General features: G+C 42.3%; 1 protein-coding gene across 1 annotated transcript in view; it reads right to left on the bottom strand.

Moving 5' to 3' along the window:
• The window catches only part of nsd3 (nuclear receptor binding SET domain protein 3), a 29,812-nt gene extending 15,649 nt beyond the window's left edge, over positions 1 to 14,163 (bottom strand). The window contains exons 1-13 of the mRNA XM_061816582.1: positions 12,811 to 14,163; positions 9,299 to 10,140; positions 7,409 to 7,648; positions 7,163 to 7,325; positions 6,919 to 7,073; positions 5,272 to 5,928; positions 4,240 to 4,402; positions 4,065 to 4,165; positions 2,595 to 2,640; positions 2,377 to 2,507; positions 1,169 to 1,294; positions 705 to 831; positions 423 to 626 (exon numbers count right to left, since the gene is read on the bottom strand). Of these exons, the coding sequence (XP_061672566.1) occupies positions 423 to 626; positions 705 to 831; positions 1,169 to 1,294; positions 2,377 to 2,507; positions 2,595 to 2,640; positions 4,065 to 4,165; positions 4,240 to 4,402; positions 5,272 to 5,928; positions 6,919 to 7,073; positions 7,163 to 7,325; positions 7,409 to 7,648; positions 9,299 to 10,096 (2,911 nt within the window). The 5' untranslated portion in view covers positions 10,097 to 10,140; positions 12,811 to 14,163. The remainder of the gene's footprint in view (positions 1 to 422; positions 627 to 704; positions 832 to 1,168; positions 1,295 to 2,376; positions 2,508 to 2,594; positions 2,641 to 4,064; positions 4,166 to 4,239; positions 4,403 to 5,271; positions 5,929 to 6,918; positions 7,074 to 7,162; positions 7,326 to 7,408; positions 7,649 to 9,298; positions 10,141 to 12,810) is intronic.
• Between the last annotated feature and the right edge of the window lie 1,010 nt (positions 14,164 to 15,173).

The raw sequence follows: 15,173 nt of genomic DNA, 5'->3' as shown, positions 1-15,173 counted from the left end.
CCCACTTACGTGCGCTCGCCAACAGAGGCATGGTCTTTATGTCAAAAAAATTTCCTGGTGTGGGTGGCGCATAAGTACACTGTCATTATAAACCACATTGATAGGCTACGTAAGGACTGTAACATTTTGTAATTAGGAGTGTACCCCTTTAAGAGCGGAGGGGGGCGGTGCAAGGTAAACTAGGGAGAAGAGTCAGGCGGGCGTCTTTGGTTTTTGTTTTTTTTGCGGAGTGGGGGGGGGGGGTCACGCTGTCACGCAATCAACCAAAACTGTCTCGCGGTCGACACATTGAGGACTCCTGCTGTATACAGCATGTCGTTATGACCATCAAAACCATCAAAAGAGCAGGTATGGCTCGCAACCCATAGGTTCCCGAACCCAACCCGACACTATGCACTTCAATAATTTGAGAACACTTGTACCTTTGCCGGCTCTCTGCAGGTCTCGCTCCAGACAGCAGGTGGCACAGCTGTGCTGAGGGCAGCTGAAGCCTCCGCCACTGCTGCTGATGGTGGTGCCTGGGAGTTTATGTACACAATCCTCATGGTAGTAACATCCGCATCCCATCACCGAACAACGTGTCACCTCCTGGCTCGCTTTCTTACAGCTGAAACACTGGTGATTGCCTAGAAAAGGGTGACAGAGAAAATGAGAAGGCAGAATGCAAGGAGAGAGTGGTTGCCGGAGGTGAACGATTCACTTACCATTTTTACATTCCAGGCAGGTGAACCTTCCTTCAGGCAGGGACGTCAGACCGAGACACTCGAGGTGGAACTGCCTATTGCAGTCACCTTCACACACCACCAAATTCTCACCATAAACCTCGCAAATCTACACATAAATATTACAGAGGTCATCACATAAATGTTTAAAAAACAGCAAAACAGAATATCACTGCCGTCAGGCCAAAATCATTTGTGTCCAACATTGGTCAATTCCATATTTTTTTTTTCACAAATGGAAACTATTACTATTGGTCACTCCCTATGTGTGTGTTATCTTAATAAATTACTGACCAATCTGAAGTGCTGAAAATGCAATGTTAATCGCTCAAGAAACATGACTATTTTTTTTTTTTTTTTGGGGGGGGGGGGGGTTCTTGAAAAATTATGGGTTTGGAGCAGCAAGGTTTCCACCAAACGCCAGGAATAGCTGGACGAGCGCTGACCTGGCAGACAGTGTCCCGCTTCCCAGTGCTACCGTCCTGACGGGACAAGCCAGAGTCCACAGACTGAGTGTCTGAGGCATCTGCATCTGCAGCTGCAGGACTGTCGAGACTCTTCCCAAATAAACCCTGAGAGAAGGCAAAAAAAAAAAAACAAAAAAAAAAAAACACTGAATGTTACCTGCTTGCAAAAATAGCAAACGGCCAATATTATATAAATATTAAACAATTACACAAACAATACGATTAAGATGAACATTATGAAATTCAAGGTGTCCCAATACTTTGTTTGTAAAATATATGAGTGCCTTTAGATACAAGTTTAATGTATTCCATGACCACACTAATAACTCAAAACACTCGCACCTAAAAACATCTTTCCCCAATGAGATGCATGGATTTCATTAGAAGACCAAGAATAGACTAAGACTAGAACGGATTAAAATTCTAGTCATGTTACTCCCAAAAAATTATTTAATAATAGGGAGAAAAATACACACTATACTATACTTTATAGAAAGTGAGTAATAATTAAACGGAATGCAGAGGATTACAAATGTTTGAGTATCATCAGTTAATGCGCCAATCCAATTAATTCCTGCTGGTGTACTCATCCTGGCCACCAGGAGGCAGTATAATATAGTCATGCAGATGGACACAAATTTGTAGCCGGTTAAGGCACTGTATATGCTCAAGAGTATTGGTAGTGTCTGTCTACATGCATTGCGCCACCATTTGTGTTCAATATATGTTTTAATGCTAGCCGTTACCATGTCAACGGCACTTGCATTTTTTATAACTAGGATTGAGCTAAACAGAGTTTCCTAAGCCACAGCTATACTATTATAAATGCATGCGTAATTCTCGTTTTATGTTTAGTTTGACAGTAACAGCCATTAAACAAATTGAAGCCTTTTTTTGTGATGAATTGTTCAATATTTAGCAAACTACAGATAATTGAATTTGAGTTCACTATCACCTTCCAGTGCTCGAATCCCAAAACGTTAGATCAGCTGAATGACTGATCGTATAAGTACTCCGTAAGTCGGGTTACTTGTATCTCAAGGCCACACAAGCTAATATTGGTCTCTATCAGCTTGTGTGTAAGACTTTTGATTTTTTTTCCAGCACTGGCATTACGGAAGGAGCAGCGTTCTATTGTGTAGTCCATTCCATGTCATGACAATAAAAGGCATTGTTTTGTATTGTACCTGTGGATCGTTGAGACCTCGGGAGTCTGAATCTGATGTGTCTCTATACTGAGAGGACGCCATCTCCACGTCTGTGGATGCTCTACTTCGCTTCTTCAGCGGTTTACAGGCGTCAGATATCTCGCTGGCTCCTGAACAATGACAAGGAGGGAAAATGAAATCAAATTAAAGATCTTCTTTCAAATGGATGTCAAGTGTGAAGCAGCGTGATCACCAACCTTTCTGGGAACCTGCCCTTGGTGTGGCCTCTGGAGCCATCTCTGCCTGAAATGAGAAGGTGAAAGATCAAAGTTTGAGAGGAAGCTGAAGTTTGGAGGTCAGTCAAATGTAAATGAACATTTACAATGACGGCAATACAGTGTGGCAAAGAAAGGTCGCTATTTTTTAACAGCAACGACAAATCATAAATCAACAAATGTGGACAATCAAATTTAACCACATGGATGCCCCAATACTGTACATCTGTGCTTATACTGGTACTTGCTCCGATACTAGGACATCGATACTACTTTACCAGTCTGACATTTACCGTCTGGGGAGATGGAAATGTCTTGTGTTACAGCCTATATTTAAGTGAAACGTTTGACAAGACTATTAAAAAACAAGCACTGGGATGTTAAAATGTGAGTTATGAGAATTTCATATTTTAGTGAAAGGTTGTCGAAACGTTTGTGTTTCTGAGCCATAAAATTAAGATTTTTAAAAATGATGACAATTGAGGCGCCACAGTGCCTCACAGTTCTGAGGACCCGGGTTCAATCCCGGCCCCGCCTGTGTGGAGTTTGCATGTTCTCCACGTGCCTGCGTGAGTTTTCTCCGCGCACTCCGCTTTCCTCCCACATCCCAAAAACGAACAACATTAATTGGACACTCTAAATTGTCCCTAGGTGTGATTGTGAGTGCGGCTGTTTGTTTCTATGTGTCCTGTGTTTGGCTGGTAACCACTTCAGGGTGTACCCCGCCTCCTGCCCGTTGACAGCTGGGATAGGCTCCAGCACTCCCCGCGACCCTCGTGAAGATAAGGGGCAAAGAAAATGGATGGATGGATGGATGATCACAATTGCAAAACAATGGTATCAAATACTGTATTTGTACTTGGTGTCAGTGAGTACAAAAATGTAAGCACTGTAGTTTTATTCAGTTTGAAAAAAAATTGTATCAGTGCATTCCTAATAAACCTAATTCTTCATTTTAGGTCAGCGGAATCCCAACTTATTAAAGCAAAATGGTTGTGCCAATCTACATTGAAATTGAAAACACGAGTGTACAGGAAATATGTCTATTTATAAACCGTGTTCGCGCATATTTACAAGTCTGTCCGAGATTTGTTTACTCTTTGATAGGTTTCAGATCCACACGACAAAGTTTTCAAAATTATTTATGTCACACAGACCTGCAACAATGACTAAAAATGCCGGAATGTGCGGGCCAGACCAGGAGTTGACCACGTCTCTAAAAACAGTTCTGGCGAGCACAACATTATTGTTTTCATAAATCCCCACTTTGAGATCCGAGTTCAAATGTTTGTTGTTATCTACACATGGTGAAAACTAACTAACTAAATAAAATATTTAAATAATAATATGTATATAATAATTATTATAAATAACATATAATAATGAAAAAAAAAAAAAAGATTACACAAAATGTATTGCAAACAGTTTCCAGTGGGAACAGTGACTTGTTACCTGTTCCTTTTTGGTTTTCTTTTTCGGGACAGGGTCATTGCCTCTCTCTGACTCCGACCTGCTCCTAACTGACCGCCGTTGCAGCTTCCTCTCTTGAGAACCTGAAGGCCCACAAAGACGTTGAGCTTCCTGATTCCTTGCTGCCTCAAAACATCCAAGCCGGTGTTCTACAAACCATGCGGACTGCTGTGATGAGACCCAGGAGATGAGGTGGCCTGTGTTGCGCCCTCCTCACTCCTCCGACTGGCGGGAGATTCTCTCCTCTCCTCCCCTTCGTCCTCCATATCGTCCAAGTCTTCCTCTTCCTCGGGACTGGGCTCGGGTTTAGCTCTGCTGTCCTGCTGACAACATCAAATGCTGTATGGGTTTTTAAGGTCTACAAGCAAGACTACTGCTACAACTGCAAGCTCCAGTTCTCGCCATTGTTACCAGAGAGCAGAAAAATAGGTCTTCAAGCAGTTGTTTGAAGGTTTATGACTACTGTAATATCTTTGAAAATTTCCATTTACCCATCCATGCTATCCATGTTAGCAATTAGCCAGAAGACTATTTTTAGATAAAATCATATTTTTTGGGGCAGCACGGTGGACCAACTGGTTGTGTGGACTTTGGATGTTTTCCCCGTGCCTGCATGGGTTTCCTCCGGGCACTCCGGTTTCCTCCCACATCCCAAAAACATGCACTAATTAGAGACTCTAAATTGCCCATAGGTGTGAGTGTTAGTGGGACTGTTGTCTGTCTCCGTGTGCCCTGCGATTGGCTGGCAATCAGTTAAGGGGGTACCCCGCCTCCTGCTCGATGACAAGTAGGATAGGTTCCAGCATTCCCACGACCCTTGTGAGGATAAGCGGCTCAGAAAATAGATAGATGGATAATATAGTTTGGTTGAACATTTTGGGGGTTAAATATATAACATTTAATTCTCTTTGGTTTTATGTGTAACTAGCTTTATTTTGACTCAGTTTGAAGCAAGCATGCTTTACCTCTTATTTGTAACTTTGCAAATGAAAGTGAGAAGAGCTAAAATGTGCTTTAATAAATTCAAATGTTTTTAAAGTGTGTGGTAGGGCTGAAAGAATAAAAAAAATGTTCATATGGTTCTCTATATGGTGGGTTTTCATCAGTTACAGGTTGGCTTTGAATATATCGACCGTGATTAAAGGGTGTTTACTGCACAACATATTGAAAGACTTTGTGGTTGACGTACCTCAGGTGAACAGTACCCCAGGTCAGGCTGCCTGCCTTCTCCCTCGACTCTCTCTTCCTCCACCTCCTCTTCCTCCTCCTCCTCCTCCTCCTCCTCCTCTTCCTCCTTCTGTTTTTTAGGTGAGGGAGCAATTTTTTTCTGCAGGAGAGGCCAGTCACACTTTGTGATCTCCACGTTCAGCCTCTTCATGGTGATGGAGAGAGGCAACAGCTTTCTCGCTGCCGCAGTTTTCCATGCCCTGACCGGCGCTGGGGAATCCTGCTTGGCTCCCAAATCAGAACCAGCGTCGTGTTTAGGGGAGACAGACTTGCTCTGGTCCCCCCTCAGGTTCTTCTTCTCATTTGAGCCACTGTTGTCATCCGCGTTGGAAATACTACACTGCCGACGTGGCAGCTGTCTCCTTGGTGGCTGCTCTCTCTCTGGTGACTTGATTCCTCCGTCTTCTTTCTTATTGATTGAGCCGCTAGAGCGCCGGTTCCGCTTTTCGGGCCGACCAATGGGTCTCTTTGCAACTGGGGCCTCGTTAGGGACCGGGTCGACGTAAATGAAGGTGTAGTTGTCGATGCGCTCCTGGCGCGTCATCAGGAAGGCATCTTCCGCATGGCCCACGCCCACTTCCCACTGAGCGCGCTCCCTCTGAGGGATCGGCTTGAGAAGCTGGGAAAAGAAAATATTCAGATGATGAGGGCTCAGCTGTATTTCATTTCTCAGCGTGACAAGAGTTTAGGGATCGCAAATATCAGATTTGTTAATATCCATTTTTAGTGTTCAGACTTACTCAATACGACCAGATGGGTGGGTGATTAGGGCACAATATTACAACTCAAAATATTTAATGCTATTTTGCAATATTAATGTGCCATACAAAATAGTATGTATACAAGTATTAAACGCTTTATACTGCAAATTACATCATGGAAATACTGTCAAGCCTGCCTTTCAAACACAGATTAGAAATTAGAATGACAATCACATATAATATATATATAATACGCCATATTGAAGCGACTGCTGTGTTCTTTTGTTCTAATGCTCCATAATTTACATACTATATCTTTGAACTTTTTCAGATATTGAATAAAAATATGCTTTTTCAAGTTGCTTGACACAACTGGACAAAAATGGTGAGCTATAAATACCTCTTTATACAAGTGTCATTTTTAAAGATAATCAATGCCTTAATTTTGTAGTTATATTTAACACCTTTTACAATCAGAGGGCTATATGAAAATTCTGCATTCACAACAAAAAAAGGCTCTTAATATTGTGGTTTTAAAAGCTAAATAATCAAAATATGGAACTGTCCTGAGAGGTGCTTCTTCTGAAATCTATGAATACAATAATGAAAATATTTCTAAATAAAACCTCTTAAAAATGTGTGCTGTTATCCTTGTGCAACAATTTAGGATCTAAAACTGTATTGGACCACCACATATTACTGCTGGGCCTAACATTGTGATCAGTGAGTAAATATTTATTTACCATCTCTCTTCTTTAACATCAGAACATATAAAAAAAAAAAAAAACACATTTTATTATGGAGAAGACTGAACTATAAATACATGATGATGTAGTTTGAAAAGCTGACAAAACAAATGTGATATACAAAAAGCCTTGACAAAGATTATTATTATATTGCTGACATACTTTGTGTTTTTCCACAGTGTTTGTGGTCTTGCGGAGTGTGTCCGCCTGGAGCTCGTCAAACTGTTGCTTGCCCTGGTATATAACGATCCTCTTCTCGTGGATCCACGCTCGCTCTGCCACGCTGCCAAAAAACTGCACGTGGTACTCCCTGTGACCTGCGATGCAAATTAAGAGTTGATTCATGTTTTCCCCTCTCTCATTTTTTACTCTAGAAAATATCTCCAAAAGAGCTAAGTGTACTGACCTCTGGTGTTGATGCGTGTGTGGACCTTCATCTGTGGGTCGGATGATACCATGCAAGGCCACCATGGGTAGGTGCCCACTTTGGACCACACTAAATCTCCAATGACGAATTCTTTGCAGAATCCTGTCTCTTGGATCACTGAGGGTTGATTGACTTTTGGAACCTGAGAACAAAAAATGTCTTCTTAAGATTAAAATAGCTTTAACATTTCCTAAATGAACTGGAAATTAGAATTTGAGGGTTTGCCTTTGGTTCAGTTTGGATAACGGTCTTCAGAGGCTTCTCCGTTTGGTCTGGTGGAGCCTCTCTTGGTTGTGGCTGGACGTGGGCGTCCACCGTCTGGCCCATGTTACTCGCCTGCCCTTGGAGGGGCTCCAAACTCTGCTCCTGGGTGTGAAGCTGCAGCTTTGCGCTCTTTTTCCTTTTCTCCTTCTTCCTCTCGTGTCGGCGCTGCACCTGAGCTGCCTCGTTTTTCTGAGATTCCTTCTATAGATGGGAAAAAAAAATTGAAACAGTGGTAAGACATCAGTTACGTTTTGGGCTCCTTTGAAGCCAACACAAATTTGGCTCTGTCTGTCTGCATCTAGAGCATCAAAACCTGCTCAGCGAAAATGATAAAAAGCGAACACGTTAGCAAGAATTTTAAAGCAGCAGTTTTTCATTTTTAGCGATATGCAATAAACAGTAGAACCTCTTAAAAAATGTAATCGATTGACTCACTTCCTATTGATATTAATGAAACTGCAATTAATCCACAGAACAGTCACAGAACAAAGATATAATGACCAATTTTTTTATCTGTATATAGTTAAAAATATTTTACTGGTTAGAAAAGTGTAAATTGACACGACGAAGAAAAGTATAGGGTGTGTTGTCTAGCAACTCACTGTGTACCCTCGCCTTTAAAGATACAGAGCCGTTTACGTTCACAGTCCTGGTCCAAAATGGCTGGCAGATCCCACAATGCAATGTGGGGTTCACAATGCATAGTGCAATGTTGCATTGTGAGATGAGACCGCCATTGCAGACTGGATCTATCAATGAATGGTGAGCATAAAAACAGGCTGTTTAGTCAAGCGAGTGAAATATTCAAAAATCCATTCAAGAAAGTGTATTATACACACTTGGGTGTTATATACACGAAGGAGAAGGTGATTTACAAGGAAACATTAGACCACGTAGACAATCACTGGCTTGGACCAGGCATGAGACTGCTAGCTAGCTTTTTTTTTTTTTTGTTTTTACTTGTCTCAAAGTGGAGACCGAAAGTAGCGCATTAACCAAGGTAATTTGTTTGGGAAAATTTTGTGCGTTAATCTAACTGTTAGTAAACCAAGTCATTAGTAAACTGAGGTCCCACAGTTTATACAAATAAAGATCGGCAAGTCCTTAATCGGCTAAGGTTAAAAGATTCAATCAGCCGACACAAGATGTTCTGAACTCTGTTCCATTGAGTAGAATTTCCAAAATCAGTGAGCTGTCTTTTGCCAAAATTGCTTAAGAGAATAGAATTTAACAATCAGAGGTTTAATCTATCCTGATTTATGAAGGAATCAGTAGTAGCTGTTTTTTTTGTGTGTGTGTGTGTTCCTTATTTGGATGTTTATTTGTCTGAGTAACTACCGTAATTTCCAGCCTAAAAGCCGCGACTTTTTTCACACGCTTTCAACCCTGCGGTTTATGCGGTGATACGGCTAATTTGTGCATTTTTTTCTAGCGGCCGCAAGGAGGCCACTCGAGCGGAAAAGGTAAGAATGAGACCGGTGGAATATATGTGCCGGGGAAGTGACTTTTACCGGCCATTTTAGCGCTGTGCTAGCGTGTTGCTGGTGTGTCTCAGTGATATTTACCGGTAAGTTTTATTTTAACAGGCCCTGTTAGCGTTAACGCTAGCGCAGCACTAGTGTCAGTGCTAGCTCTAGCGCAGTGCTACTGTCTTTCTTTGTAAATATCTCACGTTTGAATGTGGGTTTCAATGTGGGCACTTGCGGCTTTTACACAGCTGCGGCGTATGCATGTACTAAATGGTATTTCCTTTCCTGTGAGGCTTATAACCAGGTGCGCACTGTAGGCCGGGGATTACGGTAATAACTAAATAAAATGAGTAAAACACAGACAATGTTTTGAGAGCAATACCTGGAGTTCTTGCAGCAAATCTCCACACAGTGCCGTTTCAAACAACTCTTTGCCATTCTGATACGTCTTGATGATTTTCAGCTTAATCTCAGGAGAGCTGGTTTTCTTCAGCACTCCTGTGGCAGCGCTGGGAGGGGGCTGGACAGGCTGTGAAGAAGGGGTACTGTCCACAAGCGATGGGGGAGGGCTGGACGAAGGCAGGTGCAAGGGTGGAGGAGGAGGCAGCGTGTGGGTCATGATGTGAGGCGTGTGGGGAAGGTGGTGCTGGGTGGGCAGCGGCAGTGGCGGGGGGCTCTGCGGGTGGCTCTGGATGTGGGGCGTGTTTGACAGGAAGTGGTGCGCGTGGGGGAGATGATGGTGGTGATGGTGCAGGTGCGGGTGGTGTGTGGGCAGTGGTGGCGAAACAGGTGAGCGGGGTCGCTCCTGGAGACCAGGACCCCTTAGTACCGTGCTCTCCCCTGGCATGAGGAGGCCGTGCTCCGCGTAGCTGCGTATGGGCCCGTAGCCGTTAGCTGAACCATTGGGAAACTGCGAATACATGGAGAACTTGGACTGGGGCTCGTACATGCCCAGACCCGGCGGGTAGCCGTTGGAGACGTGTGGCAGGTCCTCTGATGCTGAGGGTGGGTAGAAGTCTGCATCCAGGGTCGCATCATAGGAGGGACCGCCATCCTCGCCCGGGTCACTGCCAGTGTCGCAGGTGCCGTCCTGTCTGATGTTGGCTGAGTCAATAAGCTGAGGGGGTTGCTGAATTGTATTTCCCATGATCCCTTGCATGAAAGAGAAGGAGAAATCCATTGTTGGGCTCCGGCATCCTTAACTGTCTTTTTCTTTGACTGGACCTGTTGACAGTGACATGGAATCAATCATTTCTGTGCTCATATGAGTCAATATCACCCTAAGGTGCCTTTCAAACATCCCAGTTTCACCCCAAAAAGTTCAGATTTCCCCATTAACTTCATGTGCATTGCATTAACTAGTAGGCCAATTCGAAGTTTAAAAAAAAAAAAAGATAACCGATCACCACCAGATAAGCTGCAGCGTCCATTTAAATAACTTGTTCATTTACTGTATATAATTGTGTACTTAATTACTATTTACTACTTACACATTATATTTACAATAAATATTGTATCATTGTTCATCTATTTATGCCAGTGAGGTATATTGACAAACAGAACAAATTAATGTAATTAATAAAACCACTTCTTGTGACTTTTTTTTTTTTTTTTTTTTTTTTTTGCTGGTGTGCCGTGAAATTTTTCAATTCTAAAATATCCACCTTGGCTCAATAAAGGTTGGAAATGACTTCTCTAGTCAGGTCAAAGCAACATTACAACATGTCCAAAATAATAATTAAAATACTTTATTGCCATTACATTACTTGACAAACACCAAATCTTTAGACCGTGCGGTGACAAAATGCCAGCATGTTTTCATACAACTGTGAGTGCTAGCACTAGCTCGCTAGGCTACATAACGTTTTGTTACCTGCTATCAAATTAAAGTACATTGCTCGAGCAGACCTTAAATTAGCATCCTTCCTGAGCATCGGTGACCACCAACGTTTTTCCTCATTTTATTCTAATACATGCGTTGCGATGTCATCACCAAGGTAACGAGTGTATTAGGTGGCATTTTGATTTGACAAGATAAAGCCCAGTGTTCGTAAAAGATGGGATCGGAATACAAAATGTGAGTGCAGTAGTCAAACATGGTGGAATCATATATATATATATATATATATATATATATATATATATATATATATATTTTTTTTTTTTTTTTTTTTAAATTAATAAGTTCATTGGTGGTCAGACGTTCAGGTATTTACGGTACTATGTTAAAAGACAAGCAACAACGTTAAAAATAAACCACATTTTGGATTGAAATATACTGTACACAATGGTGTAAATGGATTTTCCGGAGCTGAAGATGTCATTGCTTAGATCGGCGGATTCTAATTTAAAGCCAATTAGCACGAAATACTAATTATCGGCGAATACCAATCAGAGTAAAGTCAATTGATGTTGTGCTGTTAGAAATAGACACTTTTTTTTTTTTTTAAAAAGATGATTTTACATGCAAACAGAAAAATGTGAGCTTACTGACAGGGTGGACTTTACAAAGCATTTTCTAACATATTTGCTGTCATAAATGAGTTTTTTTTTTTAACGAGTTTGTTATTGCATAGTTTTCGATTAGATTTTCTAAAAATGCATTGTACATACGTATGTATACATTATGTATGGCTTTTTATCTCACAACAAAAACTGTGCCAAACAAATATGAGCAATCATCTGAGATGACACGCTGAGGCGATCCCTAAAGGGACAAGCCGAATGAAAAAAAGTAGCCCCCACTTGTACAGTTTAAAAATGTATGTGCACTAGTGACGTATTTGCCTTTAAAAACACATCTGAACTGTGACAGTGAACCCTAACTGAGCCTTAAAAATATTAATAGTATAAATGAAAACCAAACACAAAATAATTTGATTACTAGCAGCCAATTTTAAGGCAGAATTCTAAACTAAGATAATAATCAACAGCTTGTAACTGCAGGAAATGCCTCAGTAAGGCCATCCTGACAGCTTAATAGCAGACATGTCCAACGCAAAGCAAGTTAACTATGGGGTACCATGTTAATTATAACGAGGCTCGTCTTCAAAACAGACCCTATTAGCTTCAATTAGTTGCCGTTTGGAGTTTGTCCCCAAACAAAACAAAGAGCAATTCCGCTGTCTTTTTCGCACTGCATTGCTGACACTTTTATTGTACTTCGGGTGTTTAGAGTGAGGAGGCTGACTTGTATTTTAACCTGTGAGAAAAGGTGGCTAATGGTGATGTAAACATCCGTATGGTGCCGTCCCGCGGTCACAAAAACACGAAATGCACGTTTGGAAATCATTGTTTTTATTTTTATGAAGAGAGTAAATCGCAAACGTTTTTGTTACAGATGTGTGTTTTGATCCGAGGGGGTGGGGGGACTGAACATCTGCGCAGACACAATTGTCTTACTGGGTGATCTTATAGCCTTGTGGGATGTTAGCCTCAAAGCTACCTAGCTACAAAATGACCATCTCGGGCTATCGTCGGGGTATTAGGGGCTCGTCAAACACACAAACGAAACCGTGTTGACACATGTAACGCATCCACGTATGCGTTGAATATGCGTGACGCCGATATTTGAGCGCACGGCAAACGGAGTAAGATGAAAGGGGGGAGGCTAAGGCTAGCTAGGCTAACGGTACATTGCCAATATGGCTGCCCGTCTGGCGTGATTATTCCTCCATCACTGGCGGTTTGGGGAGACTGGATGAAAAAGAAACAAGCTTCCACTGCAAAAGGGTTGCACCGGCGACGAATAAACGCGAGCATGCAACGGTAGCGGCGCTAAAACAAAAACATGCACAAAAACGAGAAGGGGGAGATGGCTTAAGAGAAGCACGATTTTTTTTTTTTTTTTTTGACGGGGAGTCGCGAAATGCAGGGAAATAAAAATGTCAATACCTTCAGCGTGTCCCATTCTAAACACATACACCAGCCAGCAACGCGTCCTCGTTTAATATAGAAATAAGAAAATAAAATAAAAAAAACAAATGTGTTCTGTTATGTTGCTAAAGCGCAGGCCTATCCTTTTTCGTTTTAACGCAATTCTCCACAGAGAGGAGGAGGGGGATGTTACGCTATCTGCTCGCTACCCAATCCCAAAGCTGGGCTCTTCTTCAGCGGAGGAACTGGAGATTTTAATGACACCCTGCTCAAAACAAGAGACTTTTGATAACGGTGCACTCTTCTGATTTCAGCTCAAACTACAAGAGGGCGCTTCGAGAAGGTTAAAGAATGAAATCTGCGGGGGGTGGGGGGGGGCAAACGGCACCTCGGGACGTGTAGTTCACTGTTTCATTTGATCAAATCCAGCTGCAAACGCTTCGAATCACGGTCACGCCTACACTGAAGTGAAAGAGGAAATACAGTATCTGTCATGTGCAAAGGTATTAATACATATTCTGCACTCAGCACAGCAGTGCTTCCCAACCTGTATTGTGAACCAAGGCACATTCATTAAGGAACTCTCAGGTCGCACCATGCAAAATAAACCCAAAAAAAAGAGGCCTAAATGTGGTTTATATACAGGTTAATCGTGGGTCTTTTTCCAACTGGTCGTTGACCACTTAAAAGTTAGTTTGCACTAGCTGGAAAAAAAATATAAAGCCACCGCACGGGTAGGAAAACAACCTATCGGAGACTGAAAATGTAAACAAATAAGTATCAATCAGTTTCCGTACACCCTCCTGAGACACCCTGCAGTTTGGCGCTGACCTTCTTAGCTTGGGTTTCAGGATCTTTTCAGGACGTATTTTGGAATATCCACCTGTGGAGAAATCAACAAAAATATGTCGATTCCATGTTTGATGACAAGTGGGCATAAGATTATTGGCCAATGCAGAATTTAGCCATGTCTCTGCTTGACAGGTATGTTTATCACCTCTCCTGATTTTTTATTCATTGTCGTGTCCCTTCCCCAAAAATGAAAACTTTTAAAATGAGTGTAATAGTCAGACTATAACAGGTAAGACTGGCCATGGCTGGTTAACATTTGCTTCCTGGGCATTTAGTGAAGCTAGGCTAAAAACAGAAATCTTTAAATTTTTTGCTCTGTCCACTCTCCATAGTTGGCATAGATTTTCTGTTGCGTGGGTTTTCTCCAGTTACACCAGCGTCCTCCCTCATTCCCAAAACAAACATAAGGTGTATTTAAGACTTTAAATTGGTGTGACTATTAATAATTGTTTGTCTACTGTATATGCACCCTGCAATTAGCAGGCAACCAATGAAGAGGTGTATCCCGCCCCTCAAGTCAACTGGGATAGGCTCCAGCTCACTTGTGACTCTGGTGAGGATAAGCGTTACACACCGTTACAGATTAATGTCATATCAGTTGTATTGCTCATGTTGTTCTGAGCACCCAAACACTTTCCCGTGTCACAATAATGTGCATGCAGCGTAACTTCGGTCGCTAGGCAGATACATAGTGACAACATAGCAAACGTGTGGAAACTCCAAACTTGCAACAGCACACTGCACTGTTAGCTGGAGGTGCTATCCTTCCATGGCCCGCTTATCCTCACGAGGGTCGCGGGGAGTGCTGGAGCCTATCCCAGCTGTAAACGGACAGGAGGCAGGGTACACCCTGAACTGGTTGCCAGCCACTCTCAGGGCACATGGAGACAAACGACCGATCGCATTCACAATCATAACGAGGGACAATTTAGAGTCTCTGATTAATGTTGCATGTTTTGAGGATGTGGGAGGAAACCGGAGTGCCCGGAGAAAACCCACCCAGGCACGGGGAGAGCATGCAAACTCCACACAGGCAGGGCTGGGATCGAACCCGGGTCCTCAGAACTGTCGGGCCAACGGTTTACCAGCTGAACCACCGTACCGCCTCGGAGCTATCCTATTGTTTATAAAATTTCAACCTCGAAAAGTACCAGCACTGAGCCATTGTATATTCCTATTATACATTTGAATGATGAGGTTATTTTTCCTTCAGATGGCGTTTTAGTAGTTTGAAACATAACGGAGAGTGGAAAGTGGCACACTTCCTAACCATTCCGCCAGAAATGCTCAATGTGTTGCTGTGCATATTGTCCCTCACAGCTGCAAGCAGCGACGAACAGGCCCTCAAACTTTTGGATCCTTAAACAAAAAATTGGCACCAACATGTGCAATTGCTGTCCCATAGGTAAGAATGGCAAGTGAGCTTTATCGAATATACCGTACAGTACCCAGCCATGTTTTAAATGGAATTGTGCAGCCTAATTGTATTTACATAATGATCTGGTTGGTAAAATTAAAAATTTGAATGT

This window comes from Syngnathoides biaculeatus, chromosome 4 (assembly GCF_019802595.1).
Source record: "Syngnathoides biaculeatus isolate LvHL_M chromosome 4, ASM1980259v1, whole genome shotgun sequence".
Classification (NCBI taxonomy): domain Eukaryota; kingdom Metazoa; phylum Chordata; class Actinopteri; order Syngnathiformes; family Syngnathidae; genus Syngnathoides; species Syngnathoides biaculeatus.
The sequence above is the reverse complement of the archived record's forward strand: the minus strand, read 5'-3'. Positions and strand labels throughout refer to the sequence as shown.